Source organism: Calidris pugnax, unplaced genomic scaffold, assembly GCF_001431845.1.
Source record: "Calidris pugnax isolate Ruff unplaced genomic scaffold, ASM143184v1 scaffold148, whole genome shotgun sequence".
NCBI classification, from domain to species: Eukaryota; Metazoa; Chordata; class Aves; order Charadriiformes; family Scolopacidae; genus Calidris; species Calidris pugnax.
This window is the reverse complement of record NW_015090926.1, coordinates 1,998,599-2,021,883: the sequence shown is the minus strand read 5'-3', so window position 1 is coordinate 2,021,883 and position 23,285 is coordinate 1,998,599. Positions and strand designations below refer to the sequence as shown.

The 23,285-nt window shown below is 36.8% G+C and overlaps 1 protein-coding gene across 1 annotated transcript in view; it reads left to right on the top strand.

Annotated features, from left to right (window-relative positions):
* The window catches only part of FER (fer (fps/fes related) tyrosine kinase), a 178,899-nt gene that overhangs the window by 9,369 nt on the left and 146,245 nt on the right, over positions 1–23,285 (top strand). The window contains exons 2-5 of the mRNA XM_014951487.1: positions 3,747–3,854; positions 9,231–9,489; positions 13,916–14,089; positions 17,430–17,529. Of these exons, the coding sequence (XP_014806973.1) occupies positions 9,283–9,489; positions 13,916–14,089; positions 17,430–17,529 (481 nt within the window). The 5' untranslated portion in view covers positions 3,747–3,854; positions 9,231–9,282. The remainder of the gene's footprint in view (positions 1–3,746; positions 3,855–9,230; positions 9,490–13,915; positions 14,090–17,429; positions 17,530–23,285) is intronic.

Below are 23,285 nucleotides of genomic sequence, written 5' to 3'. Positions count from 1 at the left end.
GGTTTTATCTGGTTTATTTTTTGGTTTTGTTTTTTTTTTCTCTTCGATACTACTGACAATTGTAAATCCTATTCTTTGATAGAACCCATTGCTTCTTATTTGCATGTGTTTTTAAAAAGATCACAGCTGCAAGAGCTCCTAGGGAAAACTGTGGTGTTCATACAGCTGCAAGGGTAAGGGAGTGAGATTGCACTGTGTGAGGATGTTTGTATGCGATCAAGTGAAGTCCGTCTAGCTCAGTACTTGTTACTGTCAGATAAGAAGGGGCTTTTGGCACAAATGTAGAATTATAGTTCCTGTTCTGCTTTTGCAGCTTACAGACATCTTGAGATGGAAGTTCTGCTGTTCAACAGATCTGTTTTTTTAATGAATTTTTATAATAATTTTTGAACCTGTTGCTTCTTGGTCTCAAAAACGTCTTTAGGCATTGAATTCTCTCATTTAATTATTTACTAGGCAAAGAAGTACTTAAGAGCAACTTTGTAAAATTTCATTTGATGTTCAGTGTTCCCATGTTCTTCTGGGAAGCACTTCAGGCATCTGACATACCATGTCACTTTGTGCTATCATGATGATTTTTTTGTGTACTTTGATCTGACACCGCGTCATACTGTTTTGTGAGCTAAAAAAATCCCCTTACGTTCTTTGTGCAGAAGCTGCTCTGACCAATAGTACCTATTCTTTTTTGATGCTTTATGTTCATAATGAGATAAAATAATTTGAAGGTATAGGACCAGCACAAATCAGCAGTGTAAGAATATGTTATGTTCTCTCTTCCCTTCATTAAAAATGATCTGATATTCTGAATGGTTCATAACTTGACCACTTCAAAGCACTGAACAAATGTTTTTGAAGATGTATGTTCAGAGACTGCCAGACATTTTTATGGTAGTGGCATTGAATAACTTAGAGTTCTCTTTCCCAGTGTGTTACATTGCATTTATTGACATTTGACTTCATCTGATTTTATATGGTTGTTGCTGAGTTTCCTGGGGTTCTTCTGCAAATTTTTCAGTGATGTGTCAGTTTGGATTGTTCATAATAATTTTGTATAATTTACAAACTTAAGTGCAGGTGATATGTGGAATTACAGATATGCAGGTGGCCACGATGAACAGCAGCCTAAGGCCTGGCATAGATTCTGATGAGGCTTCTGACTCTCTCACCTGTGAATCTTTGTCTCTTAAGTCTTACCCTGCAAGACCTTCACTTCTGTAACAGCTTCCTATGAGAGACATCAGCAGAAGCTTTTTAGAAGTCTTTTGTTCACTACCACATCCAACACCTTTATCCAAGGGGTCCTGGATTCCTTCAAAGTACTCTTCAAGTAGCAAATCATGTTTCTTTACAAAAGCTGTGTTGGTTTTTTCCTCCCTATTATGCCACCCTACAAATTGTTCAGTATGGTTTTAATCATCTTGCCGTGGCATGAAAGTCAGATTGTCTTTGTTGTGCCTCTCCTGATTGCCTTGTCAAGCTTTGAAAAAAATTTGATATATTTTTTCACTCTTGATTCCTCTTTACTTAGGCCACCTTAAAGCTATTTTTTTTCAGAATTAATAGTTTGGAAATTTTATATTTAATGCTTTAACAGTTCAGTGAAGAGTATCTGGCTCTGGGGTATTCGTAGTGTTTGATATTTTTAAATGATCCTCTGATTCTTCACTTTGAGAGAAGGTCTACAGAGGATCTGGTGTAAGATTGGCTTTGACTGTCTCAGCAGTAATTTCAGAAAACAATACATTATCTAGTTTTTCTACTTTATCCTTATTTTCTTTTAATTCTTTCTTTTATATCTTAATTTTCTAGTGGTTTATTGCAGTGAGGTAGCAAGCTGTCTGTAGCTATCATATTCTACTCTGAGCTCAGAAATTTGGTAACCTTTTACTGCTCTCTTACAGATGGCTATGTAGTTCACTGGCAAGCTTTTATAATACTTCCGTGTACGAGGTAGTATACACCTATCAATTAGAGCAATATTGGACTTGTTTTACCGGTTTTAAATTCTACCAATGACCTGTATGCAGATGAAAATATGCACATAGAAAAAAAAATCAGTAGCAATTGGAAGAAAAGTTGTTCGCACTTTATTTTTATATTGACAAACAAAATTCTCCATTCTAACAAATGTGATAGAGTAATTCTTTAAAAAAAAAAGATGTAGTGTTTTTCTGCATGCAGAGAGCAGAAGATATATCTTATGTGCGTTTAAGTGGCTCCAATCTGTTGTTTCATTTAATAAATGGAATTTTTGTGTGCAGTTCTTCAACATCTGCTTGAAATCTGAATGTGCCCAGGTGCTAGTGGTAGCGTGTGTTTTACTTTCATGAGTCCTGTTTGAACCAGGAAAGGGGGTAAAAATAGTGTTCCTGCCCGGTGATATTCTGGTGTTTCCAACTGGTTTGTATTTGTGATGGGAGGACTGGAGCCAAATTTACTATAATATTCTGCGCTTGTAATTTGTTGCTGGTGAAGACTTTCTTTTGGACTTTGCAACTCTGCAACAAGTATTTTTGTATCTATTGTTAAAAATGTGGTGAATTTTGTAATGCTTCTAGCGTGCTGCTTTTCTTTTTTTTCTCTTCTTTCTTATCTGCTTGCATAGCTGCTGTTTCTTTGTAGACACTGAATGTAAGCATCATTTACAGTCTTTTCTATTTTTGGTCATGGAGAATGGAAGTTTTGTATTTGCAGCGCTTTGTTTCTAGAATGTCACTAAGTAACCAGAAAGGAATACTAAATAATGTCTACTTGAATGTGAACTAAAACTATCCCTTTGTAAGATTTTATAAATGTGTCCACGATTAGTACTTTGTTTTGAATAATGGAGATCTGCAAAGTAATTCTCTTTTCTTTACCCTTGCACACTGTCTCTGTCTTTCAGTTTTGCTTACTGTGTCTTTTCTTACAAGGGCATTGCTAAACCAATATTAAAGTTAAGTCTTTAGATGAGACATTCTGGAATAAGATTGAGAATGAACACAAAACATTGGTCCAGATGTAGCTTTTAGAGTATACCATGCACATGGAAGCTATATGCAAAGTCTGTTTCTAATTATTTTTTATATTTTATGTACTTTTTTCTTAATATAAAACCTCAAATATCTACCCTTCTGCTGCAGTTTACTTCACCTAGATTGCAGTCCAGACTTACAGCTTGAAATTTTAGTGCTGCAGTCATCTTAACTTTCTGGCCTCTTACTATCCTAGATATTGGAGTAATTAGAGCCATACAAGAAATTTCTGTGTCTTGATTGGTACTTTTCTCATGCTGCTACTTCTTTTCTTACAGTCCAGTGAAAATATCTCTACTAAGTTTGTCTTTCATATAATGAAATTTTGTCTTCCATGCCTTCATTTTCCTTATTAATGAGCTTCCTTTTTTGTTTTATCAAGGACAAAGTTCAGAAATAAATGAAATGGTCTGATTTTCTGGCTGAAATATGCTGTGTCATAAGAAATTCTAAGAACTTAAAAAAAAATATCTTCGGCTACTTGTGTAGAGACAAAATAATTTCTTACTTCAAAACTGTGTGTATGAAACGATAGCATACTACTACTTGCAATCATTTGAGAAGTCTGCTCTTTTGGTTTTCTTGAACTCTCTCTCTTTAAAAGACAAAAAATCTGTCTCCTGGTAATAATCTGAAAATGCAAAGCCATTTACCTAAGTTTAAGTTTTGCAATGTATTTTAAAATGCCAAAATAATCATAATAATAAAGTTTCATCTGTTTTCCTTTCACAGACTTCCCAGAAAATAAAAGCATATTTCAGAAAGTGAAAATCAGAAGAAGTAGCTGCTGACATAAAGAAAAGTGTACTAAGGATCATTTCTTGAGTAAAATTTTTTAAGGTGCGTGAGCTATGTTTTGCAGAAGAGCCTTCCTGAAACTAAGCTGCCTGTTTTGCCTTGCGTGGCCTAATGTTTCAGGCCCGATTTGAAATGATCAGGCTAGCTTTAGATTACCACTTTGGATGTTTATTGATGGCAATAACTTTATGGAAGTGTCAATTCACTGAGTTCATGTTCCATACATTTCACATCATATGCATATATAGATAATATTCTGAATATGTTGTTAGTGTAAACAAATGGTAGATAAAGCATGTGGTTTATGTTTCATGGTGTTGCACGTTCCAGGAGTAGTTCCTACTCTAACACAGATGTCAACTGTTTAATAGTCTAATTTTTGTTGAACATGTGGATGGAGAGCTAAGAATTATTTATTTCATTGTTTTAGTGGAAAATACCTACTGTAAGCCTTACATTCCAAAGTTGACATGAACTGTATAATGAATTGATCACCTGTTATAAAATTGCTTTTATACCAGTATGGAAGCCTTGAGTTTGAGGATTTGTCTCTTGAATCCAAGTCCTCTTCCTTTTCTGATTTTGCAGTGTTCGTAATGTTACTAGAAAGGGTTGGCAAAAATATAAGCCTTGCTAAGAGATTTGGAGCCCATGTAGGTTTAGGAGCAAAGGAGTTGACAGCAGATCAATAGTGAACATGATGCTCTCTGCATACCGTGCCCATTCCTTCTTCTGGAGGGGCCAAGATGTGTTCTGTGCTTTCCTGTTTAACTGGGGACCAGGTGAGCTTCTGTTTTGTGGTTTATCAGTTGTCTACCTGGTCATTCATTTTATGAAACCACAAGTTCCAACTGATGCATATAGATCCATCATTATTTTAAGATTAGCAGTCACAGCTTGGATATATTTCATGACAATATATAACAGAAGACACCAGTTCTTATAAGGGTAGGAGAGCATCCTGGGAAAGTATTGCTATATAGGTGCTCTGTAATCTGCAATCTGCTTGTTTGATTTCAGTCATTGTCAGTCACAGAGGACCTTTGGTCTGACTCGGTATGGCCACTGTCATACACCAGGGACAGATTGCAATATTTAAATGAAAACTAACTTTCTTCAGAGCTGTTGCTGGAGTCCAGGATGCAAATGCTGGAATATTGGCTTTATTTGCTGAGGGAAGTGTTACAGTATTGAAAGATTATGTGACTGTCATTGAAGTTTCTCTCTGTCATGCTAACAAAATTTAACATTGCTTTATTTGGTATCTGACTGCACTGCTGTGGTGGTGGTGGTGGTTGAGACAAGTCATAAACTGTCTTCAGGAACTATGCTTAAATTTAGAGCTGGTCAAGAGCTGGTTGCTCATTCACAGTACGTTATTAAATGTACATTGAATGTTTACTTCCTGTCAGTGATTAGTTTATTATTTTGAGAGTGACTGTAAAAAGAATGTCAGTCTAACTTTCTTGGAATTGGCTCTGAGACCTATTTTAACTGTTAATGCTTATCAAATATTGTCGAATTTGCATACCCAGTAATTTTTATAGTAACACACACATATATATATCAACTTTCAAAATAAAAAAAATAAACTAGCTGAAACTCATTTGTCTTATTTGATGCCACTGGGTTTTTATTACTTTTACAAAACATGCTGGAATTCAGTTTGAGACTTCACTGGCATGTTAAATTATGCAAGCATTGTTCATGTGTGGAAAAAGAGATGAACCTCATAGGTATCTGCCAGAAGTAGGAAAGATCTCTTCACAGTAAGAGTAAGCAATTCCTGAAGGTTTTTTTTTCTGTATGAATTTAGCATATCACATTTTCATTGTCATCAGTTCTCCATCTAGCTACTTTAAAATGTGATGCTCTCTCTGCTTTTTTAAGAGAAAATATTCTTCCATGTTTTTTCGAGAAATACTTTTTTTTTTTTTTGTCTTGAGAATATCTTTCATACTGTATTTTCATCTTTTCAACATTGGAGTACAAAGTATGTGTGTGTCTCAAAATCCCCATATCTCCTGCTGACATGTTTTTTCGAGAAATTTTTTTTTTTTTTTTTGTCTTGAGAATATCTTTCATACTGTATTTTCATCTTTTCAACATTGGAGTACAAAGTATGTGTGTGTCTCAAAATCCCCATATCTCCTGCTGGTTCCAGAGAAAATCTTTTCTGGGTTCAGACTTTGTTGCACTAGTCAATTTTGCCAGTAGTCTGTGGTTGTAAAATCTGGGTGGGAATCTCTCTGTATCTTAAATGTTCAGTGTGAGCATTGTAATGTTGTATGGTAAAGCCAAAAAATGGGACTGTTAGTATTTTTTCCATAACCCAGTAGCTATGAACATGAAGAAGCACAAGGAGAATCACACCACAAATAGCAGCCCAACTTGATTGCTGTCCTTAAACAGAATCTGCTGGTGCCATCATTGTACCTTGATTATCACAGAATCATAGAATGGTTAGAGTTGGAAGGGACCTTAAAGATCATCGAGTTCCAACCCTCCTACCATGGACAGACACCTCCCACTAGAGCAGGTTGCTCAAAGGCCTATCCAGCCTGGTCTTGAATGCTTCCAGGGATGGGACATCCTCAACTTCCCTGGGCAACCTGTTTCAGTGTCTTACCACCCTCATAGTAAAGAGTTTCTTCCTGATACCTAATCTAAATCTCCCCTCTTTCAGTTTAAAAACTTACGCAAAGGATTTGACACTGTCCCACATGACATCCTGGTCTCAAAATTGGAAAGGCATGGATTTGATGGATAGGTCACTCAGTGGATAAAGAACTGGCCTGATAAAGAGTCCCTGCCCATCTCTCCTGTAGGCCCCCTTCAGGTACTGGAAGGCTGTTAAAAGGTCTCTCCAGAGCCTTCTCTTGTTCAGGCTGAACAGCCCCAACTTTCTCAGCCTGCCTTCTCAGGAGAGGTGCTTCAGCCCTCTGGTCATTTTTGTGGCCCTCTTCTGGACCTGTTCCAACAGGTCCTTTCCTTGATGTTCTGAGGACTCCAAAGTTGGATTCAATATTTCAGATGGCGTCTCACCAGAGCAGAGAAGAGGGATAGAATCACCTCCTGCGACCTGCTGGCCACGCTCCTTTTGATGCAGCCCAGGATGCAGTTGGCTCTCTGGGCTGTCAGTGCGCATTGCCAGCTCCTGCTGAGCTCCTCATCCACCAACACTCCCAAGTCCTTCTCCTCAGGACTGCTCTTCAGCCATTCTCCGCCGAACCTGTATTTGTACCTGGGATTGCCCTGTCCCAGGTGCAGGACCTTCCACTTGGCTTGGCTGAACTTCATGAGATTTGCATGGGCCCACCTCTCAAGCCTATCCAGGTCCCTCTCAATGGCATCCCTTCCCTCCAGAGTGTCAACTGCTCCATGCAGCTTGATGTCGTGGGCAAACTTGCTGAGGGTGCACTCTATCCCACTGTCCATGTGTCTGACAAAGATGTTAAACAGTACGGGTCCCAGTACTGACCCCTGAGGAACACCACTCGTCACTGGCTTCCATTTGAACCTTGAACCATTGACCGCAACCCTTTGAATGCGGCCATCCAGCCAGTTCTTTATCCACTGAGTCGTCTATCCATCAAATCCACGCCTTTCCAATTTTGAGAGCAGGATGTCATGTGGGACAGTGTCAAATCCTTTGCATAATTCCAGGTAGATGACGTGTGTTGCACTGCCCTTGTCTATCAATGCTATGGCAATATTGTAAATGGCCACCAAATTTGTCAGGCATGTTTTGCCCGTTGTGAAGTAGTTGGCTGTCACGAATCACGTTGTTATTTTCCATGTGCCTTAGCAGAGGTAGATCTGACGTAGGTCTGACCTACATGATATTTGTAGGTCCTTTCCGCCTGAAATGCTCTATTCATTGGTCTTATTGTTAGGATCTTTGTTTTGTTCATTATGTAGCATGGTTTGTGTTCTGAGAATAAATGTGTAGTGGATGAGTCTTATTTATGTAAACATACTGGAATAGCTAACAGAAGCAGGGAACTGCAGGAAAATGGAAGTCATCATGGGAACCAGGTTAATCTGGAGATTGCTCTAGGTTCAGATTTGCAAAATCGTCTAAGCTTTTTGTAGTAACTGAAGCAAATAACATTTTTTTTTACCCTGCATGCTAAATGCATTTAATACACTAAAAATCCTAGGCACTCTGAAAAATCTGTCTTTAAGCCTTGTGCATAACAGTATTAGCTGGTACAATGTTGTCATTAGTTTATGTGTCTCAGTTCTCAGTGTAAAATACGATTATTAGTCCTGCTTCACTCCATGGGCTGTTAGGAAGATAAATCTGTTAATGTTTTTAAAACACTCTGCTGGTTTAAGTGGCAATTTAAAGCCTACGAAGAAATTGGTACTTCTGTGTTCAAAAGAGCTAAGACTTGGCTGGAGTGCAGGAATTAGAGTGAGCAATACACAGGCTGTTTCTACACTGCAGTCCAGGGCTGTAGTTGCAGTTTATTTAAGTTTTATCTTAGCTAGTTTGAAGCTGATTAGTGTACGAACAGGTTTTTGGTGTATACACAGAAAAGAGGGTTCAACCCACATTTCAAAACCTATGCAAGTCTGTGGAAATTTCTCATATGTGTGGGTTAAGTTCTTCCGTGATGTGGCTGCATGTTTATCAGTATCAGGTGCAGGTGTTTTAGAGCTAGCTCAAACAGGCGTCTTTGAGCTGCTGTTGTGTTATAGGATTTCGTAAGGCAGCATTTCTTATCTGTTTATCAAATCATGTCCATTTGGTGCAATAAGACTAGACTGCCTTAGGGGACAATCATGTGAAATTAAGGACTCTGCCCTACTGTGTCCCCAAAGGGAGCAATGGACCGTTGCATGGGGAACCTAGTTGGGAATATTTCCTGATTTTTGGGAGGTTGAATCTGCAAGTTTAATGGCCTGGTAACACAGTGTTTTGGAGCAAACTAGTTTCTAACTAATTATCAATTTCCCATCAAGGCGGTGTCTGAGAGCTGATGCTTTATTTTGATTTTTCTGTGCTCTTAGGATGGTAAACACCAGATTCAAATGTTTCAGGTCACCAGGAGTGAAACAGTGTAGCTGGCAGCTCTTGTGTGGAGATGCTGTTGGCTATACTTATCCGATGTAATATGTGGATTGGTCTTTAATATCTGTCTTAGATGCTTTTGTGTCTTCCCTTGTAACTTAACTTTAAGTTAGGGAGGTACATTTTGCAGATGTGAACTGGAGGACAGTTCTGGGCCTGAGATCTCTTCTGATCGTAGTTGGGTGTTTGAAACAGTGCTCTGACCTTCCTTTCGATTTCTTTGAGGAGCATGTATGTGGTTTGTCTTATGGTTAAGTTATTTTAGGGTTTAGATGTTAAGTTAGTCACAGTAGAAGTTTTTCTTTTGATACATCTCATGAATTTTGTTCTGCTTTCAGATGTGGTGAAGAGCCTGTATTTTCCCTTGTGCAGTATATAGTGCCTTAAAAAATGGGGTTTGGAGGTGACCTGAAGTATTCTCATGATGCTTTATTAAAACTGCAAGACTGGGAACTACGACTGCTGGAAACAGTGAAGAAATTTATGGCAATGCGTGTAAAAAGTGATAAGGAATATGCCTCCACCTTACAGAATCTTTGTAATCAAGTAGATAAAGAGAGCACTTGTCAATTGGATTATATCAGCAATGTGTCCAAGGTAAGACTGAAGTATTTTGAATTTGGAATATCTTTGGAAATAACAGTGCTGGATTTATTTTTGTTTTAGTTTGGGTTGTATTCCTGTTCATTCAGCTTCTTGAGAGTTAATATTGCTGAAGTATTTAAAATGGGCTCCTTTTAGTTCCTTAGTGGAATGGGTAAAAGTTGAGCTCCAGTCTTGCTTTGAAAATAGTAACTGAACTAGATTCAATCCTGAATTCTGAAATTCAGTATTTTAGATTCCTTGGTTGAACCTGCTACTTTGTTTAGTGTTTTGAAAATATAGTAAGCTTTTCTTTTAAGACAGTTAAATAGGAACTGTTGTTTATATTATATAGAATTTGTGACAGAAATAGAAAAATGCCAGGAAACAGAGGCAAAGCCTAGCATACCAGCTGTTATTCATACTGCAGCATGTGCTGTAGAAACAAAATGTTGATTCAGGATGTTTCTCATAATTGTGAAGCTGTTTTGTGCCCAATTTAAAATAACTATGTTGATTTTTGTAAAGGTAAGGCTGTCCTTCCCCCAAATTATTGTTTATTTTCATATTTAAAGCAAGTCCAGAAAAGGTACTGATGAAGCAGATTTTGCTATTTCACCTGTTTGTAAGCTTCATTCCTGACTTGGATTCCTTCCTGACTAGAGAAAACTATTTTGTTTTAATGGCTTATTCAATTCTTGGCCCTTCTCCTGTAGCATTGGTTACACAGTCCCTTTCAGTCTGGCATGAATCCTGAACTCCTCTCTGCGGGAAAGCACCATTTTTGGGTCAAGTTGAATTTTAGACAAAGCAATTCTTGTGTAGCGGGCTTATGGGGTGGTTGCTTGAATACTAGCTATGGAATAGCATTAGGAACATCACTGCTGCTTGTGCAGCAATCTAGATTTATACTGGATTAAAGTGGCAGCGTGTGTGACTTGAAAGCTGCACTGTTATAGCTAGCCTGCTTCAGCTGCCCCCAAAGTAGCACTGCACAGTGTTTATCTGCAACAAATTCTGTTGTTCTTCCCTCCCCTAAAATAAATCTTGTCTTGTAAATTGAAATACTACCATTTTTTTCATCTGTGTGTTTTGGTGTTAGAAATGCTTTTCACCCAATTACGTTTCTTATACACAGTTTGTTTTAGATTTTGCTGTTTAAATTGTGATGATTTTGGTAAATATACATTAAAGCATTGTCATTAGCACGATTAGCAGAAATCAGGTATTTTCTTCAAGCTTTCTACTGTTGGATACCAAAGTTTTGTATAGAAATATTGGTGATATGACTAGTAATTCTTGCTATTACTGTCCCACTATAATTGCTCAAATATGCTAGCTAAACTCTTTTTTAAATCTTTTAGGTCATGCAACAGAGGGCGTTAGGGCTAGAACAGTAAAGGAGCACTGACATCAGAATATTTAGCATTATAAGGTATAAGCAACCCTTAATCTTCACATAGCTAGCTCAGACTAGGATGGTTCCTGTCAGTGACATGGCATTTCCTGTGAGCAAATAGATTTTAAAAAGCTGAAGAGCTGATTTTGTTCTTTTGGGGCTGAAGAGAGGCACGTGTGTCACATTTTGAAATCTTGTTTTGGACATAGGCATTCAAGTTGTTCTTTCAGGTTTTTGGTTTTTGGTTGTTGGTTTTGTGCTGTTTTTTGTTTTTTGTTCTTTTTCCTCTTAAGGAAGTGCCATTTTTCTCTTGAGCCCCACCTCTGATCTCTACATCTTTATATAACAGCAAAAATATTCAGGTGCTACTGACAAATCTTTTGCATGGGCTTGCTGTGAAATTTCACTGTCAACTTGGATTTTAAAGTTGTGTAGCAACACATTGTTTTACTGGGTTTGGCAGTTAAAATGTCTGAATTATCAATTACTATAATCGCCTCATTCTAATTTATGATACTTTTTCTCTGTTCCTGATGTTATAGAATCAAAGTATCACCCAAATATTATGGGTCATAAATCTAGTATCTTATATTTCATAAGATATAAAATGTCTATTTATTAGAATTTTGGTATTATGTGGCATCAAAAAACCCCATCAAACTGTCTAATAATTTATAATGGGGTTTTTTTTTGGTTGTTTATTTGTTTTTTTTAAGTGTACAGGAAGAATGAGCACTTTGAAAGAAATGGTGAAAATTGAGAGAAATTTGGCAAAATCTGTCCTATGTTTTTTTCATGAAGAGGCAGCAAACTTGCTGGAAGGCATAGTGGCAGCAACTACTAATGCTAGAAGAGCACTATTTTAAAGTGCTTTCCAACAGCTCTTTTGTGTGTGTAGATGTCTAAAAAATACTGTTAAACCAAACAGTATTATATTTTACTGCTTTTGATGGATTGTGGTTATCTTCTGTAAAAGGAAATGCTTTGCCTTTTCTGCTATCCCTACTCAGCTGCTTTTCTGTCCTGTATAAATCTCAATTTTTGAAGACTTCTTAAATATAGCTTTTTACTTTAGCTTTTCCTACTATAAAATAGTAAAATATAATTGTAAAAAGCACAGAAATCCTGTTTAACCAATATTTTCTCAGTGTGGAAAGAGGGATGTAAAGATCAGGAAAATGCACAAATGATTTTTTTTTAAACATAAAGGAATGTTTTACTACCTTACTGTGAGAGTATAGAAATTCCCCTTTCTTTACTGTGAGAGTGGCAGAGCCCTGGAACAGGCTGCCCAGAGAGGTGGTGGAATCTCCTTCTCTGGAGACATTCAAAACCCACCTGGACAAGTTCCTGTGCAACCTGCTGTAGGTAGATCTGCTCCGGTAGGGGGGTTGGACTAGATGATCTCCAGAGGTTCCTTCCAACCCCATATGATTCTATGACCTTAAAGGTCATCGAGTTCCACCCCCCCTGCCATGGGCAGGGACACCTCCCACTAGAGCAGGTTGCTCAAAGCCCCATCCAGCCTGGCCTTGAACACTTCCAGGGATGGGTCAGCCACCACTTCCCATGGCAACCTGTTCCAGTGCCTCACCACCCTCACGGTAATGAATTTCCTTCTGATATCTATTCTAAATCTCCCCTTTGTCAGTTTAAAACTGTTACCCCATGTCCTAATGCCACACTCCCTGATAAATAATTCCTACACTAAACTGAGAACTCTGATTACATTTTCACCTCTGCGAGTGCTCTTATGAACTCTTCTATAACCACAAGACCCACTCCGTTCAAACAGATGTTTAATGATATTTTTATCTTATGTAGCTTTATAATATGGCTTCTGATGTCTTTTGGAAAGTGTTCTGTAACGGAGAGGTGAAGCAGTTTTCAGCCATAGCCGAGAAGCTTTCGGCCTTGACCTTTTAAACCACGTCACTATAAGTAGTCTGAGATAGCTCTGTGGCAATCTGTGGGATGTTTGTGAGCCAAAGGAAATGTTAAAGATGTTTTAATATATACAGGACTTAATTGTCTTCTGTTTCTTTCTCTGGAATCCAGTCTGTGTTGCAGCATTGTTGTGTAGATATGGAAATATTATATATATATGTCCATATATGAGATATAAGGAAAACCCAAAGCTAACAAACAAATTAATTTTCTAAGTTTTGATGATCTAAGGTGGACTTCTCTCTTTAGTAGGATAAATGCTAGGAGAATTGCATTGTAGCCATTCTGAAATTTTAGATATTCATTCAATGTCAGGAGTTATCTCTAAGGAATCCAATACTGTTCCCATCAACAAAGTGTGACAGGGATCTTTAGGGCAACAAATGCTTTTATTTGAACTGAACTTTTCTGTGTTCATATCTGTGGTGCTTTGGAAGTCTCTCTGTTTACTTTAATCAAAATTCAAAGGCACACACAGACATTAAGCTGTCCTGAAAATGGTCGGACAGAATGGCCAAGGAAGCTACTAAAGTAAGGGTACAGAGAGATGTTGGGTTACTATGACAGACGAGTGACTGCTTGTGTCTCTTAACCTGTTAATACCTTATGCTTTGATACTGGTGGCCTGACTGATGCTCTCAACTACATGAAGCAGTCAACATATGGTATGCTTTTAAACAGTAACCACTGAAATGCGTATTACTGTGAGGTATTTAGACAAGGGCAGAGAAGTCAGCTTGAACATAATAATTGTGGCTGGGAAACAGCAGAACAAAAGACATGGGAACATGCTTGTCAGGGGTGTCAGGGACGTATTCCAAAAAAGACTGTGTTCAGAAGTACAGTAGGACAGTGCTGAAGGGTGAACATACAATTTTGCCTGTTTTGTGTCTCGTGCTTTTTTTATGATTTTATGAGAAGTTCAAGGCATGATTTTGCTGTAGCAGCGAGAACTTTAGAAGTTCTCATGTGCTTTTTTTTTAAACTTATTTGTTTTAATCAATGATGCTTCTCTTCCCGCAGTTTATGTTCATTGTTTAGTTGTTCATAAACCAGAATAAATAAGTGCTTTTCTTTTCTGACTTTCTTTTATAGTCTTGGTTGCTTGTGGTACAGCAAACAGAACAGCTGAGCAAAATAATGAAGACACATGCAGAAGATCTTAATTCTGGGCCTTTGCATAGGCTTACGATGATGATTAAAGATAAGCAGCAAGTTAAGAAGAGTTATGTAGGTGTCCATCAACAAATTGAAGCAGAGATGTACAAGGTATTTTATTCAATTGTGCTGTATAAATTTATTATAGTTTTGTATGTTTAGAAAGTAATATATTGAGAATGGATTTTTTTAGTTCCTCTGTTTTTGTTTGTGCTATGGTAAAAATAGTGATTTTTGATATATAGAATAACTAGTTTAAATTTATTTCCTCCATGTTTTCTTTCCCCTGGTGGCTGACAGAGCAGGAATAGAAAACTTTTTTCTGTATAGATTTCTGTGAACAGATAGCACTGAAAATGCTCTTGTTCCAGTAGAGGATGATTCCCTGTGACACTTCTTTTTTCTGTCTCTCTTCCTCTTCTTATTCTGCTCTAGACACCCTTGGGACCAGGTCACTGAAAACTTTTGTTAATGAATGGTCTTGACAGACCAAACTGCTTTGCATGGGGACAGGATTCTAGTCCGTATTCTAAAATATAAGTCCAGGGTAAAACAAACACTAAGTCTGTAAATGGAGCTCTTCAGGGCTCAACATGTCAGTTGTCCTGCTCATATTGAAAGCACTGTATGTAGTCAGTAAAGCTGACAGAAATCACAGTTTCATTCAGGTGCACTGGAGGAAGTTTAACTGCAAATCTCAAAAATCAGATTGCTAGTCTGAAAGGTCTACTGAGAGAAGGAGAAGCATTGTTTCTTCTTTCTTCCAGCAGAGAACTTGAGATTAGGGGTAGTGTAATTAAAATGGGACATCTAAGTAGTACAGTACAAATATCATGGACTGATGAGTAAAAGATTTTTGGGAAGAACTTCAAAATAGTACTAGACATGTGTTAAGTTAAATGTGTTGGCTCTAATAAGACTGCTTCCATAATACGCTAGGATCTTGGCATCTTACCCAGCTGTTAACTATGGGGATTACATAATTTTTGCTGCATGGTCAGTAAGCTGTTTTATCTGATAAAATTTCAAGCCAAAAAATCACTCATGCCAGTTACGGATTGGTGCATCTGAAAATAGTCAGGATGGAAGAAGAGAAAAAACTGTTAGCATATGTTAGAAATAATAGAGGTTAAATATTTAGAAAATTGGAGAAATGCATAAAGAAAGAAATAAACATAAAAAAGAAGCTAGATGAAACTAGGCTGCTGCAGGGTCAGGTGTTCTTTTAGAAGGACTGTGCAAAAAAAAGAGAGTTTTTTTCTGCTAATAAGTTAATTCCAATAAAATTTCTCATAACACTGTCTTTTAAAATAAGTCTTTTTCGAAAAAATATAGTGCATATTGAGTACTGCCCAAATGATTAATTAGAAAACATACTGATTTTAATTAATTATGGGCCATGTGGCCATGGAAATATTTTGCATCGTGATGAATAAGCTTGCATTGTTGTTTGTGTTATTTTTTCCCCCTTCCTGATTCTCCTAAGAAACATTTGAATAGCATTCTGGTTACATATCATATGTTCTTTCATTGTTAGCTGACATTGTTTGTTCAAAGGTTTTGTGTCACTGGAGTACTTACAGAATAGTTTCCAGAAATTCAAAATACTTCTTATGTTCTGCTTTTGTTACATACTGAAGCAAAATACTTACTCTTTCCCAGGACATAATCCAAACCTCAATGTCTGTGCAGTTCATATATTTAGGATATGTTGGGAAAAAAAAGTGTTTTCATTTACGTGAAATGCATATTTATCATTGCTTCTTATTCTAGACACCTTTATGATAAGGAACTGTTTTGATACAATTCTTAAAGACAGTGAAGTACTATGTCTTTTACACAAATGTAGTAAGACTTGTATCTTGTAGATATATTCCAATTCTCATCAAGATATTGGATATTTTTATTTCTTCATGAAACTTGAGAGAAAAAAGTAGGGTACTATGCCAATTAGGTGTTTGATAAAACCTGGATTTAAGATAATCCTTGACCATATAAGTTCCTTAATTGTTACCTGAGGACAGAGGTGCTCTTGGTTTTGTTTTTGATTGTTAGAAGAACAGAGTCTAAGAATCAGTAAGATAATATTTTGCAATGTGACAAAGGTTTCTTAATACTAGTGCCCTACCTTTTACTTTCCAGTTTTCTGTAAGAGAAGCAGTTCCTTGTTATTTATGTCTTAATTGTGTTTACTACTTCCTAATTTCATCTTTTTGTCCATTTTTTGTGGTGTCTTTATAATACAACTTTGTCATTAAGCTACTTTTTTCCTGTATCACCTCTGTTAGCCTGTGGTAACAACAGTTGTGAGTATAATTTACAGTGTGTAGCAATATGAGACGACAATATCAGACCGATGTGGGGAAAAGTTCCTGCCTTTGAATTAAATCTTTGCACAGTTGGCCTAGAAATAGAACTTGTAGATAGCACCTTGTTGGCTCTCTAGAGATGTTATTCTTGGGGGTGAAACTAGTGCCATCTGGGCCTTGCATCGTGAAAAAAAAGGGAGAATTGTTAACTCCAGCTGCCTTCTTGCCAGCTGCAAAAGAAGCAGGTTTTTTTTGTAGAATGGACTTCCTTTTCTGCACATTCAGTGTGGGCAGCACTTCCATTAAATAAGTTTCACTTTCACGATTTCCCATTGTGAGTGCATTTTTCCTTTTGCCAGAGTTTTTACTTTTCTATATATGCCACATTTTTGGTAATGTAGTGGCTGGTTTGTTACTAGCTTTTGTTTGCAAGTTCATGATTTATGATTATTTCTGAACAGTGCACTAATTGTGTCACACAGTGAGTGAAAGCTGGGGAAGGAAGAGACAACATTTTCAATTTTTTGACCAAAAATGTGACGTTCAGTGGAGCTGCTTCCAGTGGAAAAAGATTCCACTGTAGTTTGGGGGTTTTGCGTGTAGATTTTTTTGTTGTTGTTGTTTTTGTTGTTGTTTCTTTTCTGTCTTAGAGATTTAAGTTTTACAACAGATAGATTGATTCTTGCACAGTTGCTGTTTCTAAGCCATTTGTATGAACTGCAATATTTAAAAATTCCTCTACCTTACTTTTTTTTTTAGATGCTAAAGGATTTCCTTCATGTGCATAGAACTTTTTCATCTAATACAATTTATTAAGCATCTTTTTGGTGCTTTTTTACCTTTGTCATTGAAATAGAATAGTGTTTGTGATTAGCTGGATTTCCTAAATGTATTTTTCATTACACTGATGTGGATGAGGATCTCTGTGTCAGGCTCCTTATTTCGTTCCTTGCATTTATTGATTTTGATTATGTTACACCATATAATACCCTATTAAGATTATCTCAAGTCAATGGAAAGTGGTAACATCCTTATTTTGGAAAAAAAAATGTCCTGTTAATTCTCTTTTTCTAATGCTATGAATTTTTTAATATGTTGAAGATAAGTTTTTTAATAATATTTATATTTCTGTTTTCTTAAAGGTCACAAAGACAGAACTAGAGAAACTAAAATCTAGCTATAGACAACTAATAAAAGAAGTAAATTCTGCCAAAGAAAAGTATAAAGAAGCTGTGGCTAAAGGTATGACTGACTTGGGTTATTAGTGCCTTTTTTAAACATGCTAATACTCTTGTGTTGAAGCAGGGCAATATTTTTATTTTGAGCAATTCAGTTACAATATAGAAGCTCATTTAGTGTCTTAAGTAAGATAGGCTAATGGCCATCACGTGTACTTCATGGTACGCTTTTAAAAATAATAAAATAAAAGGCAGCCCTTCTTTTGATATAAATGGTCATCCTGTTACATTCTTATATTATTTCTTCGGTGGATGTATTTGAAATATAAAATTGCTCAAATGAAATGTTAATAGTGGTAAGGGGGTTGCAACTCCTTCTCATTTACATTGTAGGTGCAGCCTGCTTGGGTCCTGTGACCTATTATGGTTGCTGCAATGGCATCAGCATCAGATCTTGACAGTTAATATAACGGATCTGACCTTTGTCAACCTTAAGCAAAAGAGGAAAATAATTCATTTGCATGCTGAGATGTTTTAAAGATTTTTGGGGAATGATGTTCAGACTACATGGATGTTAATTCCTGTTGAATTGTGCTAATGATTAGATAAAGAAGAGCCTTTGTTCTATGATGTATTGAAGTATCTTGGTTAATAATTGTTATATGCCTTTCTCAGATTTTTTTTCTTTCTTTAGAGAAAATTAGTTGGATGGCAGTATATAAATATAATTCCAAGATCCATCTTTAAATTTTTGTATGACTGCCTAAAATGACAGTTATTGTGCTTTGTTCTCTTGTACTGTAATTTATAGTGTGATATAGTAGCTGTCAGTGCTGAGAGAAAGATCATTTCTTGCCAAATTTGTGTAAAAGTTAGAGTGGTAGTCGGTATGTGAATATAACAAAACAGCATGGGATAAGAGAGTGCTTAGCACTGTTTCGCTTCAGCTTTTTTTTTTCCTTTTACTGCTGTTCATAGTCACTTAAAAATGTAAATATATACTCAGTTAATTTTGTTGAGTTCCCTAGCTGTTTTGTATATAAAACTTTGATTTCGTTACTTGGTTTATCCCCAAATAACTATTTAACATGGAAACATATAGTATGTAGCACAGAAAATATAACAGGGTGATGTGATTACTATGTTCTTTTTATCCCGTCTTCCTGTTTTGGATCTGATCATTCTTCTTTCCTGAAGCACCAAACTTTCCCACTGAATTCAAAGAGTGTTTTTTTCTGTCAGCAGCTGTGATGTTTTGATGTGGTTCTGATTAACTGAATTAATATTTCTTTAGATAGACAGCAAACATAAGCTGGTTTTAAGACACTTATTTCTCTTGTGGTTATCCTTGACCTTCTCTTTCAGGCTTCCACTTGGTATTTGTCATATTACAATTCATACTTAGTTTCACTTTCTTTAACATTTTAGTATAAATCTGTTTAAACAAATGCTGACCTCCATAAAAATGTTGCAGGTTATTCTCCCCAAAATTTCAGAATTGCTTCTCCCCTGTTGCACCCCAGGCCACGTTCTTGTGTCATACTGGAACCAGCTAGCAGGACAGTTGCTTTGAATCAATGTGATGATGCCCTAATGCAGGGTTACAGCTGTTTTCACTTTTTGCTGAAAACACTAAAAGCACCTGTGGAAAGAGTAATAAGAATAAAAGTCAAGCACTGAATAATGATACTGGTTAGTTGCAGGTTTTGTTTATGTTAGGGCAATGGGAAGGCAGCTGGTGGGAATGTTTTGGGTAGTTACCTAGAGAGAAGAAGGGAACTGCTTTCTGAAGGATGCAGGAGCTTCATTATAGAAGGCTTTATGCTCTCCAGATCTGGAGGAAGATGAAAGTATCTGAGAGGCTGGCTCAGGAGCTGTTCTGCAGAACCGTCAGCTTGGGTGTCAGGGAAGCAGTGGGAAGTTATGTTGCAGAGGGTGAACCACTAAGCCTTGGCTGCCACTTGGTCCTTAGGCTGGATTACACTGTCCTGTTGGGGCCACCAGTGTCTGCATGCTGTCTCAGTCAGAAAGGACTAATTTATCTTGTTTGTTTGTTTTAGCCCTTGTCCCGTTTAGTCATGTGTTGCTGCTCCTTTCTGGACCAGTGATTCCATCAAAAATGCAGCCTGGTTGGTTGTTCTTGGGCATGGAGACCCCCAGGTGTCAGGCAGTCTGGTTGGTGTTACTTGGTTGATAAATTTTTTTCGGTTTTTTCAGTCCTTAAGTCTTAGTAGTTTTTTTTTAATGTATGGTGAGAAAAAGCAAGCTCTGAGAAGGGACAAAGTGAGCAAGCTGAACTAGTCCAGTGCCTCTCTAATGAGGCATACTTCAGCAAATGGGACTTTGGACAGATTGATTCCAATAGTCTTTTCTGAATTAGAAAGCTTTGTTTAAAAAAGGGGTATGTACTGGGTACATGCAGCATGTTCCTTTGCCTTTGCAAAATTGGGGCATTAGAACGTGTTGGGGTTGTAGGGCATGCTGGGTTAATTGGAGCAAAATATAAGATAAAAACTTGGCAGGTTGTTTTTCCTTAATTCAATGGACAGCCCTCTGAAATCTTTTAGATATGTGATACTGGAAAAATGGTGTACACTTCTTGCAACAACAGTCCAAAATAACACTCATAGATTGTGTACAACTCTGAGCTTACAATGCTGTGATGACATCAGTGATGATAAGTTACACAGTAAATAGAGTGTGGCATGTTGATGTTGCTGTTGCAGGAAAAGATATCAAAGCAAATTTATCCTGAATGATGAAGACATTGTTTGGCTAAAGAAGTCACAAAGCTTCTAAAAGGGTTTCATAAATAATGGCTAGAGAACACAAGATGGAAACTGTAGAACAGCTGTAGGTATGAAGTGTGATATCTCATTACAGTTTGAATTTCATTTGGTTGGATCAGTAACTGCTTCCACTTAAATTTGCTATTGCCACACTTATTTTTGTTTCTGCATAATTGTGCATCTTTAGTAAGTGTAGTTCAGTGTGTCTGGGAAGGTTTCTAATCTTTTATTCCTTAATTTTTTGATTAAACACTAGTTATTGCTATATAAAAAAATCTTAAATAAGGAAGTGGTGACTACATGAAATAAACATGAATTTACTCTTTTCCTTAATTTTTTTTTTTAATTGAAAAACATTAATTCTTAACAATATAGCATCTATTTTTGTAGCTAATTTTGGTGTTAGATTTTGGTGGTTTAAATGTGGCTCTTATATGAGTTAATATTGCAAGTTGGGATAGGGCCAGTGTAGCTTTGGGAGGTTCATAATGGACTTTAATACAATATCTTTAGCAAAATTTATTATTTTCATGTAAATACATCTGTTGCAGGTACTTACTGTATTTTTGTTACTAGTTAATTACTGATTGAATGTAGAAACTATGCAGCAACATTCTTATGTGTCAGAATGGATCTGAAGTAAAGGAAAAAATACATTGATTCTAAGTGTTTAATTTCATTTTATGCTGTTATGGCAGTGTAAAAAATACTGTGCCAGATTTCCCTAGGTTGGCTTATGTTCCCTGACAACATTGTGATTTAGAGGAGACTAGAAATGTTAACAGTACACATATCACATTATACAACATTGCATCTCCTGGAAGAATGTTTTCCCATCCCTGCAACTCTTGTGATTTAATATTTCAGAATTGATGTGACTTCTGTGGTGCATACTGAAGTTGCATGACAGCATAAGCTACATCTATGATAAATAAGGAAGCTGCTGAAAAAACTTTCATTAAATCAAACTATTGTCCTACTGTTCTTTGTAATAGCTGAGTGGCCAGAAAATGCTTTTATTAGGTGGCTGGTGCATTTATTCTGTGATGCCTGTAAAATTGTGATTATACCACTACGTTTCCTTGTGGCGTGTGTTGCTTTTAGTTGTTTCTGAGATCAGGGAAACTCCTAGTAGGGTGTTTTTTGAACTGATTTTTTACTGAAACTATCATATTGTTAAGGTAAAACAAGTAACACTGGCCGAACTGGTCTGTCTTATCCACAGACATTGGCAGGCTGGATGAATTTCAATTAATACCCTATTGTAAGTGTTTCAACTTACAGACACTATCAGTGCTTGCAAGGGCTAGGGTTGTTTTCTTCTGTGTAAAATAAAGCTTCTAGGAAGCTCTGGGGAGTACAGAGCCAAGAGACACAGATGACTTCTAGTGGAGTGGGACCACCAGTTTTGGGCATATTTTTTCCAGTCAACATGGATATGCAGCCCCAGAATGTGCTCTCCTCAATTCTCACACGTCTGAGAGAATTTACTAGTGGTGCTTTTTAGCTCAAAAATCAGGCAGCAGTTCAAAAGATTGCACTTTTTAAATTATTTTTGTACTATGTTATTTATCTTAACATTAAGTAGATAAATTCTTAACTCAGAAGTTTAGGTATTCTGTAAATTTGAAATCTCTAAGTATATACAAATATTTTTTTCCCATTAGAAAACTATTTGTTATTTGGAGTCATTACCTTGTTAAATAAGGTGTGGGAAAAACTTTTTATCCTCTTCTCAGAAATAAGTTGAGTGGAGGAGGGAGTGGGTGATTTTATTTGTTGAAGGAACATATTCACATAAGCCTCTTGTGGGACATAAAAGGAAAAAAAGACCTTAAAGATTAAAAGCCAAAATCCTGTCTTCTTTCTGCCTATCTTTGTGATTTTTTGTCTTGTGAAACCCACTAAATTTCCAAGTTTGCTTGCTGAGGCATAACTAACAGCCACAGGCATCCGAGTTTATTTTCAACAGTTTGCATAAAAAATACTTTGTAGATCAGTAGTCATGTCACTGGTGGTTTTCTTGGGATCTATAAGAACTATCATATGAGGAAAACATTTTCATAATCACCTATATATTTAGATGTGCCTAACATTATATGAAATACAGAATATTTTCTGCAGAATGAAATAATGCTCTGTGAAAATGTGTGTCTCCAGAGTTGAAATAAAAAAAGAAGTGACTATATGGGTGGTTTGTTATTGATAAACAAATATGGAGACAACAAAACATTCAAAAATTACCTCTGTTATTGAAAATTCTGAAAAATATGTAGATGGAGAAGATAAATGCAGTTCTGGGAAATTATTTGAAAATTGCTATCATAAACATTGAGAAATGTCTAGTAGATCACTATATACATTGACAGCTCTATACTTTAGTGCTGATATTTACAGAAATAAAAGATTCTAGAGTAAATCAAGGAAGAAATGTTTTTTCTGCCTGAAACTTTACCATACAGTAAAGAATTGCATATTTCCTTAGAGGAGGATTGTTGCTTTATTAAAAAAAAAAAAAAAAAAAAAAAAAAAAAGCCCAAAAACCCCTTTCTTTTTACCAGTTACTTGTTCCTCTTAATCTGAAAAAAAAAAAAAAAAAAAAAAGCAAAAGCCCGGATACTCCCTTCTTTTTTTCCACTTTGAAGTTTTCTGAAATCAAATGTTGGGGTAGTGCTAGCAGAAGAGCTCATGCAGCTGCTTTCCATCATTAATCCAGCAGTCCTGGCAAACTGGGGAGGTCCCAGCTGACTGGCCTCTAGCAAATGTGACGGCCACCCACAAGAAGGGCCGGCAGGATGATCTGGGGAACTCCAGACCTCTCGGTCTCAATTCGGTGCCTGGGACGGTCATGGAACAGAGCATCCTGAGTGCAAGTACGTGGTGCATGAAGGACGCCCAGGCGATCAGGCCCAGCCAGCACGGGTTCATGAGGGGCAGGTCCTGCTTGACAAACCTGATCTCCTTCTATGACGAAGTGACCTACTTGGTGGATGAGGGAAAGGCTGTGGATGTTGTTTACCTGGACTTTAGT